We start from the raw sequence: 20,616 nt of genomic DNA on the forward strand, positions 1-20,616 counted from the left end.
TATCTTAGTTATAATATATGGGCACACCATTCTGGTATTCGTAAGCTGAACAGGTTAAAGATAGAGAGGGAAAATGGAACTCAAAAGTCCATAGGATTATATTTACCTGCTCGGGATACCTGAGCAATCTCTACTCTTTCTCCATATGTGTCTTAACACATTTTTAAATTATTGTCATGGCAAAACTTCTGAATGAGGCCAAATTCGAGGAAGTATACATGGAATGTCTCAGACTACGAATGCTGCTGAGTGATAATTGGTCAGGAAAATCAAGCTCTTTGACACATCCCCCCACAGCAGTCACAGAGGACAATATGGATGACATAAGTGAAGAGCCCATAACTCTGACGCAATCAGATTTTGCACACTCCCCAAGTATGGAAGATGCTACATCCCAAGGCAGTTATCATACCTTGGAAACAGATACAGAGTTCCAAATGGTCAAAAACAAGAGGAAAATCTCCACCAATGAGGAAGAACCAAAAACAACAGGGATAGAAGCACTCAATTGTCCTAAAGAAAGATACCACCAGTCATATTAAGTTAGCCCTCAGAGAACAAAACATCTCATTCTCATGGGCCAAAAACTCAGATGAGGGAGTTAAAATACAACCCACTACTGTCTCGGATTACAGACAGATGACCAGATTTATGGACAATGCTAACGTCCCAAATCACACCTTTACTTTACCCAGCGAAAAGAACCTGAAGGATAGCTGAAGGTATCACTCCTGAAGATGTGAGCACTGATCTCTCCAGACAGGGCCTGTCCCCAGTAAAAGTGAACAGGATGCTCAGATCTGATAAAAGGCCAATGCCTTTGGTGCTGGTGGAAATAAGCAACACACAAAAGCAGATCTATGAACTGACTGTAATATGTGGACTCAAGATTCCAACTCAGCCTCTTAGGAAAAGAGCATCTGCAGGTCAGTGTCATAGATGCCAAAGGTTTGGACATGCCCAAAAATTATGTAAGGCACCCTTCAGGTTCTTGAAGTGCGGCGAGGGACACCAGACCATCACATGCACTAAACCACGCACAACTCCAGCATGCTGTGCAAACTGCAGAGGACCAAACCCCGCCAACTACAAGAGATGCGTTTCCAATCCAAAAAATCGAGGGTTAGCAAAAGTCAATCTTGCTCCTCCACGTAACAACGTTTTAAGCAACCAAACAAATCGTCCTCCAGTCCGAAACACATAGCCTTCAACCTCACAGGAAGGAACAACCATGACCAAAACATATGCTGAGGCTGCAAGAACTAAGCCTCCTACATTTCGAGCTAGAAAGCTCCAACATAACATCCGCTTTAACAGCCTCACTTGCCACTATGCTTCAGGAATTCAACAAGACATGCTCCTCAACATCTTCCAGAAAGAGATTCCTGCAAGGCACTCAAAATATTATAACAGCCATCTGTCATGAGTAATAAATTCAAACCAAAAGCTCTTATGATAATCGCATGGAATGCAAATGGATTGATGAACAAGGTTTTGGAACTTCAAAAATTTGCAACTCGTCTCAGTGCTGATATCATCTTGATTGGTGAAACACATCTAAGGTCAGCTAATAACCCAAAAATCCGTGGATACACTATGTACAGAAACGACAAAATTGGCACAAGAGGTGGAGACACAGCCATATATATTAAAAGTTATTTCAATCATAATACAATAGACAAGCCCAAAACAGTAAACCTGGAGGTGACCGGTGTGGAGGTACATACCATCAATGCTGGGAGTCTCAAGATCTATGCTGCTTATAACCCTCCGAGCATTCATCTGCTCACAACAGATCTTGACTCCATAATAATAGCAGGAGATCTCAACTCAAAACACACAGCTTGGTACAGCTCATCAACTAACACCAAAGGCCACACGCTTTTCAACTTTGCAATGCTCAACTCTGTTGTTCTGACCGGCCCTACCGAGCCCACCCACTTCAGCCCTTCGGGTAACTCGGATGTACTAGACATTGTCGTCTTTAAAAAGTTAAGATACCAGTTCAAATTGGAATCAGTCAACGAATTATCTTCTGACCACAGTCCCATAGTGCTTAAACTATGTTCATCAGATCAATTCTCTCCTGTGCACACATTCATACCATGGGACAAGTTAGCCAAGATTCTTCCCAATCATATTGGCCTGGTGCCCGATATCAGTAAAAAGGAAGAGATTGACACAGCAATAAATAACTTAACCACACAAATTCAGAAAGCAATAAAATTTGTATGGTTAAAATATAAAATCATATTATATTTCCACTGTCTTCCGCCCAACCAACCATATCCCTGAAGAAATCGTGGAGCTAATCAGAGCAAAATATAGAGCAAGAAGGAGATATCACAATACCAGAGCCCCACAAGATAAAACAGTATTGAATAATCTAAACAGGCAGGTCTGGGAATCTCTTCAAAAACACAAAACATCAATGGGAAACCAAATTGGCTAACATTAATACTGAAGATCATTCTGTATGGAAATTCGTAAGCGCAATCCGCACCAAAAAGCAACTCATACCCCCTATACAAACCAAGAAAGGGACAGTTCACAAAGATGAAGAGAAAGCCAAAGCACTAGTAGATAACCTAGAATCTCAGTGCAATCCATCTTATACAAATCTAAATATCAACCTTATGTACAAGATTCATCGTCATGTTAGGACAACCGTAAGACAGAACACTGTTAACTCCGAACATATGATTCCTACAAATCCGGCAGAAATGATAAATATCATCTCCATCTAAACAGTAAAAAAGCTCCAGGACCGGATGGCATAACTAACAGAATAGTAAAACTATTTCCAAGAAAGGCCATAGTTCATCTCTTCAACATTACAAATGCCACCTTTAGATTCCAGCATTTCCCTACTACATGGAAAACAGCCACCTTCATGCCACTGAAGAAGCCAGGAAAAAATCCTTTCCTTCCCCAAAGCTACATATCCATAAGCCTATTGTCCAGCCTCAGAAAGGTGACAGAGAAAGTGATCCTCTCAAGATTTCAAGCAGAAACAGATAAGTTAGAAATTTTGCCTAATGAACAGTTCGGCTTACTATATATTGTGTATTATTCGTCAAATATTTCTTAGGGACGCATCACTAAGAATATTAAGAGGCATCAAACTCTGTTTATAATAAAATGTTGACATAATTTGGAGGGGTGGGAAAGAAGAAGAATGATTCTTTAATAATGCATTAAGTCCCTAGTTCTGTAATTATGTGTGCTAGTATTCTTCATGCACATCCTAGAACCAAAGTTCTTCACTTAATCTTTCACTTCATCGATGGTTGGATAAATGCTGAATATACAGAATTCGAAAATATTTATAATCCACCTGCGACATTAACTTTTAGTGTAATTTATGCCGCAATTGTAAATTTTGGCTTAATTAAAGTAAAGACTCATCTTGAATTTTATATCTAGAAGTATATGGATGTGCGTTATTTTATTTAGCTGGAAGCAGACTAGAAAATATGTGCTACTGTGTATTGTCATTGCTCAAGTATTCTGTTTATACAATCTATATTAATAAAAATAACAGTACCTAGCAATTGAATGGTATGTTGATATTACGATTTGATTATTGTAAACTCACCCTAGCGGTAGTTTTAATATTTAGGACAGTTTTCTTATCGAAGGAGCGCGTATTGTTTGTGATTTAAACTAATAAAGGAAAGGGAGTCCTCTCTCTATAAATATGGTAAGAAACATTTGTATATGTCAAAATAATTCTTAAAAATTGTTATGAGTAAGAATTTACTGTGTGAAGATGCTAATTTTCGTTGTGCATTGTGTTGCTAAGGTTTTCTTTGATTGGTCTTCGAAGTAAAATGACGACTCTGTTGTACGCGAAATGGCCGTTGCTTTTTGCTATTTTAATGATTAGTCTTAGCATCTTATATGTATATGTCCAGAAAGTGTTTCCATTTGCGTTTGTTACTGAATTGCTCAAGATGATTTTAATGATATATTTGTGATTAAAGTATTATACCCATGTTCTTTTGTGTTTACTTGGCGATACGTTAGGGCTAACTCTAGACATTTCTTTAGTATTAAATTACAAACAAAAGTGGCAATCGAGAAGGCGCTCTTTTATAACATGTATTAGATAACGAGATTCATAACGCGAATGTTGTCGTTTACTTCAGAATCAAAGATATTTTTATGTTATGCGATTTCAGTCTAGCTGAATTTGACAAGATATATTTTCCAGTGCTCTATTTACTATTGGTGTAGATTGTTAAAAGGCAAGTGTGTGTAACGTTTAGTTGTGAGGAGTTTCGAATTCCTACATAATTAGTTTTCTTAATTACAAGTAAAGTAATTACTCCGACACGTGTGTTTTTGTCTTCATAAATTCTTCACTGTGAATGCTGACCACCGTATAACCTTGAAAGAAGAATAGCTTAGATAATTAATTTTCTGATTGTTGAATAATTACAATACAGTTAAGCGTGTGTATGTATGTATTTTCTGATTGGGTAATAATTATTGATATTTTCTTGATCCCTCCATAGTCTTGAGTCACAAGATGCATTGTTGGAGGTCAGCACTAGTCAATACAAGAGCTATCATACCACTCCTTAAACTCAACCACCATTTACAATTTCACCATCCTTTTAGGCAATGCATTCCATGCTCCTAACACACTCCATACAAAAAAAAAAAAAAAAAAAAAAAAAAATTCTCCCCCTTTTACTTCCAACTTCCTATTTTTATCTTCCAGGGATGGACCCTTGTACCTTCTTATTGTTCTATCATATGAAAAATCTCAGTGTTAATCCAATAATAATCCTTCAACAGCTTAAAATTCTTAATCATATAATCATATTCCCCCTTTGTTTTCTCTCTACCGAACTGTGTATGCCATAAGTCTGTCCTCGTAATCAACATTATACAGTTGAGCACAGAAATCCAGATGTAGTCTGATCAAAGGTTTATACAATGAGACTTATCTCTCATGACCAATGTCCTCAATATTTCAGCAGCTCTGATATTTCTTCACAGCCTTTTGCACTATACCCTCTGAACTTCAAATTTCTATCTACAATCACTCCAAGATCCCTTGCTTCCTCCACTTCTTCCAATAGAACTCCACAAAATAAGTGTGAAGCATCCCACCTGTGGATCCCAAATTTTAAACCTTAAACAAATCTTTCATTTACTCATCCTTCCACCTTATTGAAATCCTCTTGAAGAGCCAAAATAGCACTATTACTAATAATCCTTCCCTTCTCTGTTCACAACTGAACATCTATTTCCCTATAGTCCTGTCACATTATCATTGACATGGAGATTTAACAGTAATGGCTCCAGTACTGAATCCTGTAGACATCCACTTTACTATTTTACTATTTCCTGATACTGCTCCCCCAATATATAACCCTGATATCTGTCAGAAAGTCAGTTACCAGTCCAGTGCACTAGCATGATATTGAAACCCATATGTTGCATCTTAAAAACCTACTTGTCATGCGACACCCTGTCAAATGCCTTTGAACCCCCCCCCCCAAAAAAATGAGTGTCTGCCATACCTTCATCCACTGCTCTTGTTACTCTATCGTAAAACATGAACAGATTATTAAAACAAGGGTGCTCTTGAATAGATCCATGTTGGCATGCATAAATAACATTGCCCTCAGCCAAATTATTAACAGGTACACATTCCTATCAATTTCTTCAAAATCTTAACAACTACAGAAGAAATACAAATTGGCCTATAGTTTGATACTTGTATTCTGCTACCACCTTTATGCAAAATCACTATCTTACCTCTTTCCACTCTCTCTCCAGGAACCTATCCTTTTGCAAAACTCATTAAATAGCTAAAATAATGACAGTTAAAATTGCCCCTCTCCCCGATTGCCTTACTGATATTTTGCATACCTGGCATTTGGAATACTTTCTCTTCTAACACTTAAACTGAGGAGACAGGATACAGCTGTAGCATGGAATGAGGAGTTGGATGGAAAGGAGATCATTGCTGCATTGATATCCTTTCCATCAATTTAGAAGCAAGTCTAAATGTGTTCCAGAGGTCAGAAGGTTAAATAAGGTAATTGTGAAATAGATGAATTAAGATATTAAGCATGCAATACTGAGGGGGAGGGGAAGGTATTATGGAGGCAATGCAAGAGGAGCAGTAATAATCAATTCCATGTGGAATCCAAACAACAGGCAAAGAGGGCGACTCACTTTTTGCTGGCTACATAAGCTAACGTATGTAGCCAGCAAGGGGTGGGAAAAGATTATGGTAGGATGGCATTGATTGGAGAAAATGTTATAAGGACAACTGCTGCTGAGGATGGTTGAAATATTTAATGAGCAGTTCATAAAGGTCTTTCATCCTTGTGAATGTGACATCATCAATAGTTTGAGATCAGCAGATGAGGAGGAGGGACTGACTGCGTGAGGAAGCGGTACATGGGAAATTAGCAAACTTGATATTAATAAGGCTCTGGGACTTGGTGATATATCACCACCTATTTTGAAGGAACGTGCCAAGGAGTCGACATCTGCCTTGACATATTTGTCTAATATGAGTTACTTTGCATCAAGTTCCAAAGGAGTGGAAGCAAGGCAAAATTGTACCACTTTATAGGTCCAGTCTGTATGTCAGGTGTTGTGGTTAAAGTGTTGGATAGATTAGTGAGAATCAGGATCCAGAATTGGGTTGACAACAGTAGTATTATCTTTGATGGATTTTCTTAAGGGAGGTCATATTTTAGTAATCTACTTATTACAATAAGGTGACAGTAGCATGGATACACAGCAGTATACTTGTTTTGCAGAGGCTTTTGATAGATGGGGTTGGATATTAGACTAGTGCATTGGATTGGAGATTGGCTGTGTTGATAGATATTAAGTTGTGTATAGGGGAGCAATATCTCAGAAGATGAAAGTCATTAGTAGTGTGCCTCGTGTCTGTTTTAGGACCATTTCTGGTTTACCTGTGTGTTAATGATATTGAGGGAGATTTGAATGGAGATATACAGTTGCTTGCAGATGATGCAAAGTTGGGATGAACTATGTAGAAAGACGTAGAGCAGATGTTATGGCCTTACAAAATGACTTGAGAGTGAGTGGGAATTGGGATGCCAGTTCAGTGTTGCCAAATGTAAAGTTTTAAATTTTGGAAAACAAAGATGGGGTGTAGAATTTACTCTCGGTGGGGATATATTGTTGGAGTTAGAGGAATTAGATCTTGTGGGTGATGGTGAATAAGGATTTAAAATTTAGAGAACATATTGCCAGAATTGTGAGGTCAACACAAATTTTGGCAATGATAGGGAGGACACTTGACTTGTAGAAGTGAGGAGATTCTGGCTTCATTGTATAAGGCTCTGATTAGGCCACTGGACTACTGTGCATAGATTTGGTCATTAGGTTTTCAAAAGGATGAGCAGATGTTGAAGAGGGTCCACAGACAATTGACCAAAATAGTTTCTGAACTTTGGAATGCTGAATATCATGAAAGATTGGATCGATTCAATTTTCAGTCTAGTGGATAAACAGGTATGATATGGTAGCACATACGTAAGTTGGTAAGGGGTGCTATGGGATTGACATTGAGGTTTTTCGTAAAATGGGGGAAATTAGGGGGAGAACAAGAGGTCATCCCTAGAAGCTGAATAAAGAGGATGTGAGAACCAGGTTTTTTACAGAGAGTTGTGAATGATTGGAATGCATTGCCTGAGATCATTCTGTTCACAGAGAATTTGAATGTGTTTAAGGTATGTTATGATGAGCTGTGTGCGTGACAAAAGAGACCTAAATAAGTTTGACTCCATGGGGTGTTAGGATAATAATAATAATTTGCCAGAAAATATCAACATACAAATGCTACTGTTATGGTTGAAAAAATCATGGCTTAATTTGGATAGTTAAGATGAACTGTGCTGGTGCTAGTTGTTACTTTAGTATTATGGGACCTGTCAGGATACATGTCTATCTAGGGTGACAGTGGAATGAACATCTGTTAAAGTTGAGATTTATGTTAATAAGAGGAAAAACTGGAGCATCCAAATCAAATCAAATCCAACTCCACTTGTACAGTCAGAAACTCAGCATTTTGACTGTACATGTGGGGAAAAAACAGCAGGATGGTGAACCATATTCTAATCACCAATGTGGTCATACCAGTACATGCACCATAAATTATCCCCCTCCACACATCATGTATGAGCTGATATTGTGTATATATATATACCCATTTTCTTCTCCTTCATTCTCACATGTGTTTTCAGTTTTTTTTTTTTTTTTAAGTTTTATTCTGTACATATTTATTCACACATACCAGCAAGTTCATTATTGTCAAATTAGATAGTTATTATATTATATATAAATTTTAATTATAATTAGTTCCACTAAAGAATAGTGGAAAATGGGCAGAGAATAAATTCATATTATCTTTAAATACAGCAATAGTATCTGCCTAATTAATAATTTAACATGTGTTTGTTAAATTAAGCGTACGATCCTGGAGTACTAGTCTTATTATAATTTATAATAAGGATGTGCTGAATATATTCGATGGTTTTGCTTCAGTATTCAGCCAATTTTGCATGTTTTTTTTTTTTCAAATAAATATTTGGCTTCAGCTGAATGAGTCATAACAAATGCAACTAGTTGGGGAAAAGCTTTCCCTTATTTTGCACAACTACAAACAATGGCTTCGTTTGCAGTAGGTACTTTCTTTGGTATTTTAGTCTATATCTGCAATCTTAAAAGTCATTTATATTATGAAGTATTATAATTTTTCTTAAAATATTGCCAATGAATAACAAAAGGGCAATATTTCAAAATTTTACAATTTATATGCAGATTCAAAATATGCAAAAAAAAATCTGGGTGATACAGAAAAAAGGTCTGATTAATCATATAAAAACACGAGCATAGTAATGAATTTGTAAAAGAAAACAATGCAACTGAAACATCAAACCACAAAATCTATATATATATATAAATACACCTGGGTCTCTTTTTATGCGGATTTGAAGTTATGTGGTGCATAACTTCAAAACTTATGTACCATTGTACATAATGAACAGCGTGTTGCAGCACATTCTGGCATAAAATAAGCAGTGAGTGTCCATGAAGTTCAATTTTGCATGTGAGTAAGTGTTTGTCTTTTCATTATCGAAAGTCGATCACTGGTAAACATTTTAATTTAGGCGAATCTACTATAAGAGCAATTAAAAAGAATGAAGTCGCAAGAAGAAAATCTGTCATTTCTGGCACAAAACTAAGTGTCAAATTATCATCATACTCAAGAGATGCTTTATTAGAAAAAACGTAAAAAAAAAAATTACGGGCGCTCGTAATTTGGATTGAAGAATTCCTATACGTGGTTATTTAATTAAACAAAAAGCTCTTTGGTTTTGTGGACAGATGAAGTAATTGGAGCCGTCTACATCTGCTTCCCAGGCTGATAAAGAATTTTTGGTTAGCAAAGGATGGTTAACCTGGTTTTAAGGAGTGCATGTCATAATGTGATAATTACAGGCGAGGTTGAAGCAGCAGATGAAAGAGCAACCAAACTTTTTCAAGAGAAGTTAGCCAAAATTATTGAAGGTGAATATTGTCCCGATCAAGTGTTTAACGCTGACGAGACAGGATTGTTTTGGAAGAAAATGCCTAGTCGAACTTACATCGCAAAGTCTGAGAAAAAAGCAAGTGGGTTTGAAGCAAGCAAAGATCGAGTAACGTTGTTACTTTGTAGCAGTGCATCAGGAAATCGAATGTTGAAACCCCTCCTAGTAAATCGATCTCTAAGATCACGTGCTCTAAAAGGCAAAAATCTAAAACAGCTACCGATACATTGGATGGCTAATACAAAGGCCTGGGTAACAACTGCTGTATTTACTGAATGGCTCAATAATTGCTTTGTACCAGAAGTGGAAACATATATGAAGCAAAAAGCTCTCGATTTTAAAGTTTTATTAACTGTTGACAATGCACAAAGTCATCCGCATTTAGAACATCCAAATGTGCAGGTAGTGTTTTTTCCGTCCAATACAACAAGCATTATTCAGCCATTAGATCATGGCATAATTGCTACTTTTAAAAAATATTACTTTAAGCACACTTTTCAATTTATATTGGATAAACTAGAAAATGAATCATTAACAATAACTGACGTTTGGAAAAAATTTTCAATTTTGGACTGCTTAAATCATGTTGCATCTGCTATCACTGAAATAAGACTACAAACTTTAAATGCCTGCTGGAAAGCAGCTTTCCTGGATGTGTTGCAAATATCTACATTATCAGCAAAATCATTACTTTAGCACAGGAAATTGGTGGAGAAGGTTTCGATACATTTAGCCAGAATGATGTAGACGAATTGCTTGTAGACAATGCCTTAAGTGATGATGATATTGGATATCAATTAACTTTAGATATCGTCGGAGATCCAGAAAATGATAGTGAAGCGGAAGAAAAACCTGTCCCCCCTCACTGCAAATATAATTTGAGGTCTTGAACCGTGCAATAAATTGGAAAATCATTTTCTATAGATAAATTCTGAACAAGCCTTTAAATTACAACATGAGCTGAAGAACTGTATATCTGGATATCGCATGCTGTATAAAAATTAGTAAAATCATCATCGCAAAGTTTAATCACTGATTACATTGTCAGAAGAAAAAAAGCAGCACAGAACACGGGTGAAGCTAATTCTGTTTGTGAAGAACCATTGCCTTTACCATACGGATTTGATGCGCTGACTATCTCTTCTGGTGATGAAAGTGATGTCGCAAACGTCGCCGAATATTATCTAATAGCGATAATAATTCTGATGACAAAATGTAAAAAAAAATTGTTACTTTTCAATAAAATTAAATGAATAAAGCTTTAAAACAAACTTAGGCATTCTTATTTTCCTGAATTTTTATAAACTTTTTTATGCAATTTTAGGTTTTTATTATTATTATTATTATTATTGTTCCGGGAAACTCCAAGGAGTCGACAGACTCATCGAGGGAGGCCCTAACATCATGTCTGGAACAACTATTCAACATTCACACAGTATCTATCATATTTTGCCTTGAACTCATTCACGGTCGTAGCACCCACAACAGACTCTGGAAGCTTAACCACTCATTCACCACTCTCCAAGTAAAAAACCTAGCTCTAACACCCTTGTCGATCACGTTCTTGCCCAGCTTCCATGCATGGCCCCTAGTCCTCCCACCACCAGTCATATTTTCAAAAATATCTTCTGGATCAATCTTATAAAAACCCTTCAGTAATTTGAATGTCTCAATCATATCACCCCTCCTTCGCCTATCGTCCAATTTCTGCAACCCACAAATCCTCAACCTATTCTCATAAGGTTCATTTCACAGACCTGCTATCATCTTGGTCACTCGTCTCTGGACCCTCTCCACTTCCTCCCCATCACGAAGAAACCCTGGTTCCCATAACTGGGCACAGAAGTCCAGATGGGGCCTTATCAAGGCTCGATACAGAGGAACAACAACTTGTTTGTCTCTGTATGTTAAAGTATTTTTCATAAGCCAAGTGATTTGGTGAGCTGTTTTAGTCACTTTTGCAATGTGCCCCCTAAACTTCAACTCCCTATCCACCAGCACTCCCAAATCCCTGGCCTCATCAATCTCCTGGAGTACGGTTCCACCAATGCGATATACTGCTGCTATTCTTTTCACCCCAAAGTGCACTCACAATTGCTCTACCCAACTTTGCATCATCACCAAACAAGTGAACACTTCCTCTCAAATCCTTTCCAATATCATTGATGAACAAATTGAAAAGCAGTGGTCCAAGAACAGAGCCCTGCGGCACTCCACTAGTCACGACGTCTTTTTGACTCCACTCCTGAATAAACCACTCTCTGGTATCTCTCCTTCAACCACCCTCCTATCCATCTTACCAACCCTATATCTATCCCCATCTGCTCCAGTTTACTGATTAGGGTTCCATGTGGTATCCTGTCAAAGGCATTGGCTAGGTCCAGTAGTATCACTGTTAACCCATTTCCCCTATCCAGTTCAGCCGTCACTGTGTTATAAAACGTGAGCAAGTTACTGAGGCATGATCTACCCTTCACAAAACCATGTTATCCCCCATACAATATCCCATTTTCATCTATCCAATCCTGTATTCTTTTCTTGACTAATTTCTCTAAGACCTTGACAATGATTCCTGATATGCTAATCGGTCGGTAATTTACAACAGCAGTCTTGGAACCACCTTTATGCAGTGGAACTATTTTCCCCTCCTTCCACCCGCTCCGGATTAACCCAGACCCGAGACTCAAATTAAACAAAATGGTCAAGGGTACTGACAATTCTTTAGCTGCTTCTCGTACTACACAAGCTGGTATACCATCCAATCCCACAGATGTATTGACATTGAGGTTATGCAATAGACTACTCGCCTCCACTTCATTCACCACAATTCTCGTATAATCTACTGGTTTATTCGTTTCAGCAATGTCACCACCTGGATGATATATTCTTGCAAAGTGCTCACTCAGTAACTCAGTTATCTCAACTGATTCAGTTACCTCCCTACCATCGGCATTCTTTAAAATCATTCTGCCATGTACATTTTTCCTTTTACTTGCTACATATCTAAAAAACTGTTTAGGATTCTCTTTAGCCTGCATGGCCAATGTTCTTTCGTACTCCTTTTTTGCTTTTCTTACCACACTCGTCGCCCTTCTGGCCTGCGCTTTATACCGTTCATGTGCCTGCCGGTCACCTTTCTCCTTAAATTCCCTCCATAGTTGTTTCTTTTTTTGCTGCTCAAGCTTAATGGTGTTATTCATCCATTTAACCCCTACTTCATTTATTATTCGGACTCTAGGTATACAGTCAGCCATTGCTTCATGCAAGCACTTCTTAACTACCTCCCATGCACTATCAACTTCTAGTCCTTGCAGTTGTACATGCCATGGCACTGAACCAATCAAACTCCTAAGCTTGTCATACTTTCCAGCCCGATAATTCCACATGTACCCTGTCTTAATTGAAAATTCTACACCTTTAGCCACCTCCCAAGTCAAGACCCTATGATCACTCTCACCGATTGGTGGCAATGTGGTCATATTTGTTACAGCCAAATCCTCAGATGTAATTACTAGGTCAAGTACTCTCTGACTCCTAGTATTTTCCATTACATGCTGTCGCAGATAGTTATCCCTTAATAACCGCATAAAATCCAATTCCTTCCTCCCGTGTGTCCTCTCCTCACTCCAATCAATGCGACCATAGTTGAAATCTCCCATAATAATCACCCTCCTTCCACTCATTTCTTCTAGTTGCTTGTGCATACTGTCACCACCATCTTTTCCATCACCTGTTCTATAGCAGCACCCAATTGTATATTTAGTTCTGCTAGCCAAAATCTCACACCAAATGGCCTTAAATGTGCTCTTTTCTCTATCCTGCAATTCATCTTCTATTCTCCTTGGCTGTAGCTCATCAGCTATCATCAACAATACTCCTCCCCCCATTTTATTCTCTCTGTCATTCCTGAACACACTATATCCATCACATTCAATCCCACTAGCTATATCATCTACAGTCAGCCATGTTTCACTAATACCAATAACCTGTGGTCTGGAAGTGCCAACCATGGCCAAAATCTCTTCCTTCTTGTTCCTAATACTCCTAGTATTAGTGTACATGAATTTAAGACCCCATTTGCTCCAGCCCTACCTTGATGCCTTATACTAACCATCCCACTCTGGTTTGTTGTCCGTATTTGCTCTAGCATATTATATTCATTCACACATTCAACTGCCTCCCTAAGGACTGTATATCTACTCCCCCCCCCTTAACAAATCTAGTTTCCCTGAATTTGCACATCCACTACATTCAGCAACATTTTCTCAAGTCTTCTTACACCGTAACCATTCAAATGCAAGCCATCCATCTTATATAGATCCTTTCGCCCATCAAACTCACTCCACACGTCCACAAATTCCACACCACTCGTCATACATAACCCACGCATAAAGTCATTCACAATTATGGCCCTCCTTTTAAGCATTTCACTGTCATACCGTGGCAGAAGACTAATCATTCTAACTCTCTCACTCTTTTCTTTTGCTAGCTCAAACAATTCATTCAGGTCTTCTATCATTTCCATTTTATCTCCTTTCAAATCATTCGTACCTGCCACAACAATCATTTCTTTCACCCTTTCCTTTTGCTCTCTAATAGATTCAGTTACATCCTTTATGGTCGCGCCAGGTTGGTACGATTTTGTCAAATCCTCTACTAACACACCTCGTACTAACGAGTCTCCATACAGCACTCTATCCTTCATTTTGTTCATGTTCACATTCATACGCCTATTTTTCCTGTCATATCTTTTATTATTGGTTGGTTCATTCAGTCGACTTTTGTTCATGCACTCTAGCTGCTGTTTTGCCCGTTCTATCGCACCATTCAACAACGGGATCTCACTCAATGCATCTATCTCATCTTTTTTATTCTGTGAGAAACCATTAATACTATCATTCACACTTTCTGCATTCACACTCTCATAATTCTCATGTACAACCTTGCCGTTTCTTGTCATATCGCTATTTTCTTCATTCTGAAGTTTGACAAAAATATCACACTCATGATCCGAAATACACTTCAATTCCTCATTCTCCCTACATTTTCTACACACATTCAATCCTTTATTATCATCTATCCACACTCCGACCGCACTCTGCAAAGCGTACATTTCACAGCTAGTACACTGACTCATTTCTTTTAAACTACCGTTCTTTGATAAAGATGGCGAACCATCATTACTGGCTGCCATTTTCCTTCGTACAGGTGCCATAATTATTGCAATGTGTTTTATCAAATAATAAGTTATAACACATCAAAAACACACAGACGCGCTAAAATACGCAAGGCAAACAAAACTACGCAATATTAAGTAAATTTTATCAACGATAACTGAAAATAATACTTATCTTATCAGGAGCTTGCACAAACACTACACACTACGATATAACCTCGAACCCAACCCTAACCTCGAGACTTATTGCTTTGGTTGTGGTTTTAGAAAATTATGGAACATATCCCTAATTTTTTAACGTTAGGTCTTTTTTGTGTGATTTTTTATATGCGGTTATCTGTAGAACATATGTACCGCATAAAAAGAGATCCGACTGTGTGTGTGTGTATCGAATAATCTAAAAAATGGAATGTAGATGATAAATAGTCAAAATCTTTGCATTACACTATGGCTGAAATGGCATTAGATAACAGGTCATTGTTTAAAATAAGAATTTCCAGGGTTAATGAGTGAACCTGTTCCAAGTTCAATATCTTAGAGAAAATTTGTTTTGGCCATTAAGTGTTTTTTTTTTTTTAGAAGCTGAATGTTTATGAAAAACCAAAAAATCATATATATTGAAAAAAAAATGGGTGTAGACCAGGGGTCGGCAACCTTTTCAGGTTCGCGGGCCACAGTTCAACTTTTATTTTTAATAATCTGGCCGCAAGCATTTAATTAAGCAAAAATAGTAAATGAAAAAAAATAATTGAGTTATCAATTTTTATCATGAAAAATTATTATCACGTAAAAACAATGTAATATATATTATGCATCACAATATGTGTGTCTCCCTGCTTTTTTTTTGGCAAGCATCGATAAAATTTTTGGATATTTTCTAACAAAAATGCATTCTTTATTCTGCGCCAAAATTTCGGTTATCATCGGATGAAGTCGCCATTCTTATCCCCGCTCATGATGATTCACACCAAGTTGCATGCCGATATCAAGAAGTATAGGTATAAAATTATTTTTAATTTATTATTCATATTATAAAATGTATTATTTAAATAATTCAACATACGGGAACACATGCCAAGTAAGTATGGTCAACCTTTTATGGGCTGCCAAAAATGCACGTTTGGGCCATATGCAACCTGCAGGCCACCGTTGCCGACCCCTGGTGTAGACTATTCCCAAAAAAGGCTGAAAAATTACCTAAATTAAATTGTTATTAAATCCAACATCATTTCAAAGCCGAATACAGAAACTAAACGTTTCTGGTGAAAATTGACCAGGGAGCTAGCAGGAATACACTACCACCATACTATGCGTTGCCCTAGCTGAACTGTATAGGTGATGACGAACGCTGTGAGCATTCGTATATTTGCCTCCTATTGGCTCACAGCGTTCGCCTATACGGTTCAGCTAGGGCAACTCGTAGTATGGCGGTGGTGTATTCCCGCTATATGGTTGCCGACCCCTGGTGTAGACTATTCCCAAAAATGGCTGAAAAATTACCTAAATTAAGTGGTTATTAAATCCAACATCATTTCAAAGCAGAATACAGAAACTAAACGTTTCTGGTGAAAATTGACCATGGAGCTAGCAGGAATACACTACCACCATACTATGAGTTGCCCTAGACGAACTGTATAGGTGATGACGAACGCTGTGAGCATTCGTATATTTGCCTCCTATTGGCTCACAACGTTCGCCTATACGGTTCAGCTAGGGCAACTCATAGTATGGTGGTGGTGTATTCCTGCTAGCTCTCTGGTCGATTTTCGCACGAACCTGTTATAGTTTCTGTATTCGTCTTTGAAATGATGTTGGATTTAATATCTATTGGATTGGCAAATGATTTCGTTCGGTTTTTCAGAGTGGAATGAAACACATTTTATTTAATATATATAATACATACTAGTCAGTTATATATTGACCCTCTTTATCAGTGACCTCTTGCCATCTGTCCACCAACTTCATTATGCCGTGTTCATAAAACTCCTGAGATTTACTGGCGAAAAACTGATCCGGGTGTCTTTTGACAGCCTTCTCATTAGCGAAGGTTTTCCCGTTCAGAGAATTCTGCAACGATCAGAATAAGTGGTAATTGGAAGGTACCAGGTCCGGTGAATACGGAGGATGCAGCAAAACATCCCAGCCAAGATGTAACTATTTACTCCAGGTTGTTGATGATGTGTGGTGCTAGCTTTGTCGTGAAAAACAACTCCTTTTCGATTTGCCAATTCAGGGCTTTTTGTGCTAATTGCTCACAGTTAATGCCAGTTGCATTAACTGTGAGCAATAGATAGTTGAATCATTCGTTCTGCCTGACGGTAACACCTCGTAGTGAACAACACCTTTGTAATCCCACCACACAGAGAGCATGATCTTTGGGTGCAATCCCGCTTTCGAGGTTGTTTGCGGCAGTTCGCCCTTGTGACCCCGGGATCTTTTATGTACCACAATATCGTACATGACCCATTTTTCATCTCCCGTAATCATCCACTTCAAAAATGGGTCGTTTTCTTGGCAACATCGCAGCGAATCGCAGATGGATATGCGAACAATCATATTGGCCTCAGTCAATTCATTCGGCACTCAAACATTGAGTTTTGAACATATCCCAGCTTGTCCAAATGGTTTTCAACACGTGTGGGATATGTTCAGTACTGCAGCAATCTCCACCACTGTTTGTGATGGATTTTTGTTTATGATATCCTTCACAACACTCGAATCAACCTCGGTCGGGCGACCGGCGCGAGGCACATCACTGACGTTGAAATCTCCAGAACAGCATTTGGCATGTGTGTTCTATTAAGGCACCACCCCCATATAAGCTGCATATTTTTTTTATGGGCCTCTGTGGCTCGTTTACCTTTTTTGAAATAAAGCAAAATATGCCGGTAATATACGTTATTTCCTTCCATTTCTAAAAATATGTTACACGCAACTGAAGTAGGCCGAATGAAAATTCTTTAAAAGGTTATGTGAAATGTCGCCTTTCAACTGCGCAATATCGATGCACGGTAGCGCGACAATAACAATAGACGAAACGGTGTAAACTTATACTAATGCATAAACCGAACAAACTTATTTGCCAGCCCAGTACTTAATTTAGATAATTTTGCATTGCCAAAGTGAAGCCTTTGGCTCTTTATTTTAGTGAAAAATTCTTTTCCTAGATCATAATTTATCATGAATTTATTTTGAGTATTAAATTCAGATTTACACTTTATATTACACAATATAAAATAAAAGTTCTGTATTTTTATTTTATTTTTTTTATTTGGAAATAAGTGCAATATTAAACACTTAAGAAAAAAATTTATGGGTTTCACTTGTTTGACAATCGTTGGTTCCATTGAGAAATTTTTTGGGATGGGGAGAAAAGAAATAAGGCATGAAATAAATCGCATAAGCACCTAGGGGTGCTTAAGGGTCAATGCTGTATAACTGAGAGGAGACCTCCACATAGCCTTTAAAGGAATGCAGAGAACCAACCAGGGATTCTGACCTAATGTCCAATCCTCACCTTCTCGTGGTGCACCCTGTTGGGTATCTGCTTTGATACTGAACGAATGAGGATGGGCTGGCAATTTGGGATTTAGCCACCAAATTGTATTCTTATTGGTTAAACCAAAATAAAAAATGATGGTACAACATGACAAAATTTCATGCTGGCTGGGGCGTCGCCCGGTTAAACAAGGCCCCCGTTGTTTTCGCCAGGGAACCAGGGCGAACAGCGAAAAGTCAGCTACTGGAACAAATCTGAAAACAAATCCCAACTCAACATCACCAGAGTTAAAGATCGGTACTATCAACGTAAGAAGTCTGAATGGCAAAGAAATGGAGCTAGCTGAGGAATTAGATAAGTACCAGATCGACATAATAGGGGTGACTGAAACAAAAAAGACCAAAACTGGTGAGATCGTTCTGAGCAATACAAAATGTTATATTCAGGCAATTACCATCAAGGAAAAGAAGGAGTAGCCATAGTATTCAACACAAAATACGAGGCTAATCTTCTTGAATGGCAGTCAGTCTCAAGTAGAGTAATGTGGGCACATGAGAATGGGGAACTGGATTTCATATTGAAAAGAATAACATGTAAGAAAGTTTTAAAGCGAATAAAAGTTGAGCAGCTCTCAGATGTGAACTGTAGACTAAAATACAGAAAGATTATTGAAAAGAAAATGAAAGATATGAGAACAGGAATCAAACCTTGGAGATTCAGTGGCAAACTCTGAAGAAAACATTGATTGATTCTGCCAGAGAGCATGTGGTGAGGTTGTGTGCAAGGATAAAAAAATCAGAACTCCCTGGTGGACACAGGAAGTTAAAGAGGCAGTGAAGGAAAAGAAGAAAGCATATCAAAAGTTCCTGGCAAATAAGTCAGCTTTTACTCTTACAGAATACAGAGACAAATGTAAGAAAGCTAAACAGTGTGTAAAACTAGCTGAACAAAAGTCATGGGAGGAGGACTTTGGCAAGAATATAGAAAATAAATATCAAGAAGGTGGCAGAATATTCTGGAGGTTGTTGAAGAAGCTTAGGAATGGAGGAAAGAGTGCTGTAAAAGGAGTTAGAGATGATAAAGGTGACATGAAAACAGGAGAAAAAGATATCCTTGAAGTATGGAGTAATTACTTTGGAAAACTGCTAAATGAAACAAGCAGTGATCACAGCACAGTGATAAAAAACACCGACCAGGCATGCAGTCGGGAATACATATCCATACTTGAAGTAGAAAAAGCCATCAAAGGCTTGAAATGTGGAAAGGCAGCTGGAGTAGATGATATTCGACCAGAAATGCTGAAGTATGGTGGTATAAGAATCTTACAGTGGCTGCACTGCATAGTTCAGAAAGCCTGGACAGAGGGACGAATTCCCGATGATTGGAGTAGAGCTGTCATAGTACCCATATATAAAAAGGGAAAAAAACTGAATGTGAGAATTACAGAGGTATTTCCCTACTAAGTGTACCTGGCAAGATCTATATGCAAGTATACTTGAGAAACGGTTGAGAAGAATTGTGGAAGAAAAGCTTGGTGAAGAACAAGCTGGATTCAGGCCAAATAGAGGCTGTCAGGATCAGATCTTCACTTTACGACAAATAGTCGAGAAAGCATGGGAATATAACAAAGATCTGTATTTAAGTTTTGTCGATTTGGAAAAGGCATATGACAAGGTGCCAAGAGAGAAGCTATTCAATACACTGCAGTTATATGGTGTCAATGGGGCATTATATCAAGCAATACTTAGTCTTTATTTGAGTTGTAAGTCAGCAGTTAGAATTGAAGGAAGTACAGGAAGATGGTTTAATGTTAAATCTGGTGTGAGACAAGGATGTACATTATCCCCTCTGTTATTCATTATCTATATTGATCACATTAGGAAGGAAAGTGGTATTAAACCTGATATCAAAATTGGAGATGTTAATGTCAGCCCTTTGCTTTTATGCGGATGATGTTATACTTCTAAATAAATCTGCTACAAGTCTGCAAGATTCTCTGGCTAAATTCAATTGCTGTTGTAATAGATATGGTATGAAGGTCAGCAATAAAAAGACAAAGACAATGAAAATAGGCAGAATCATTGAAAATGTCAACTGTGTTGTGAATGGAGAACCTGTGGAACAAGTAAAACATTTCAGCTACTTAGGCATGATTTTTACTGAAGATGGTAAATTAAATATAGAAATAGACAACAGAATCAGCAAAGCTGGTATGGTGGGAAGTCAATTGAAGAAATTCATATAGAATAAGAGAGAAATTAGTCGGAACACTAAATTAGCTGTATATATACAAGACAGTGTTCAAACCAGTTTTAACTTATGGATCTGAGAGCTGGGTCAGAAGT

General features: G+C 37.8%; 1 protein-coding gene across 1 annotated transcript in view; it reads left to right on the forward strand.

The window, feature by feature from the left end:
• The first annotated feature begins 3,613 nt into the window (after window positions 1-3,613).
• Window positions 3,614-20,616, forward strand: part of LOC150095127 (uncharacterized) — a 67,649-nt gene continuing 50,646 nt past the window's right edge. The window contains exon 1 of the mRNA XM_090410909.1: window positions 3,614-3,703. Coding sequence (XP_090267035.1) covers window positions 3,701-3,703 — 3 coding nt within the window. The 5' untranslated portion in view covers window positions 3,614-3,700. The remainder of the gene's footprint in view (window positions 3,704-20,616) is intronic.

The sequence above is a fragment of the Typopeltis vanoorti genome, chromosome 21 (assembly GCF_054136105.1).
Source record: "Typopeltis vanoorti isolate ZY-2024b chromosome 21, IOZ_Tvanoo_1.0, whole genome shotgun sequence".
Classification (NCBI taxonomy): Eukaryota; Metazoa; Arthropoda; class Arachnida; order Uropygi; family Thelyphonidae; genus Typopeltis; species Typopeltis vanoorti.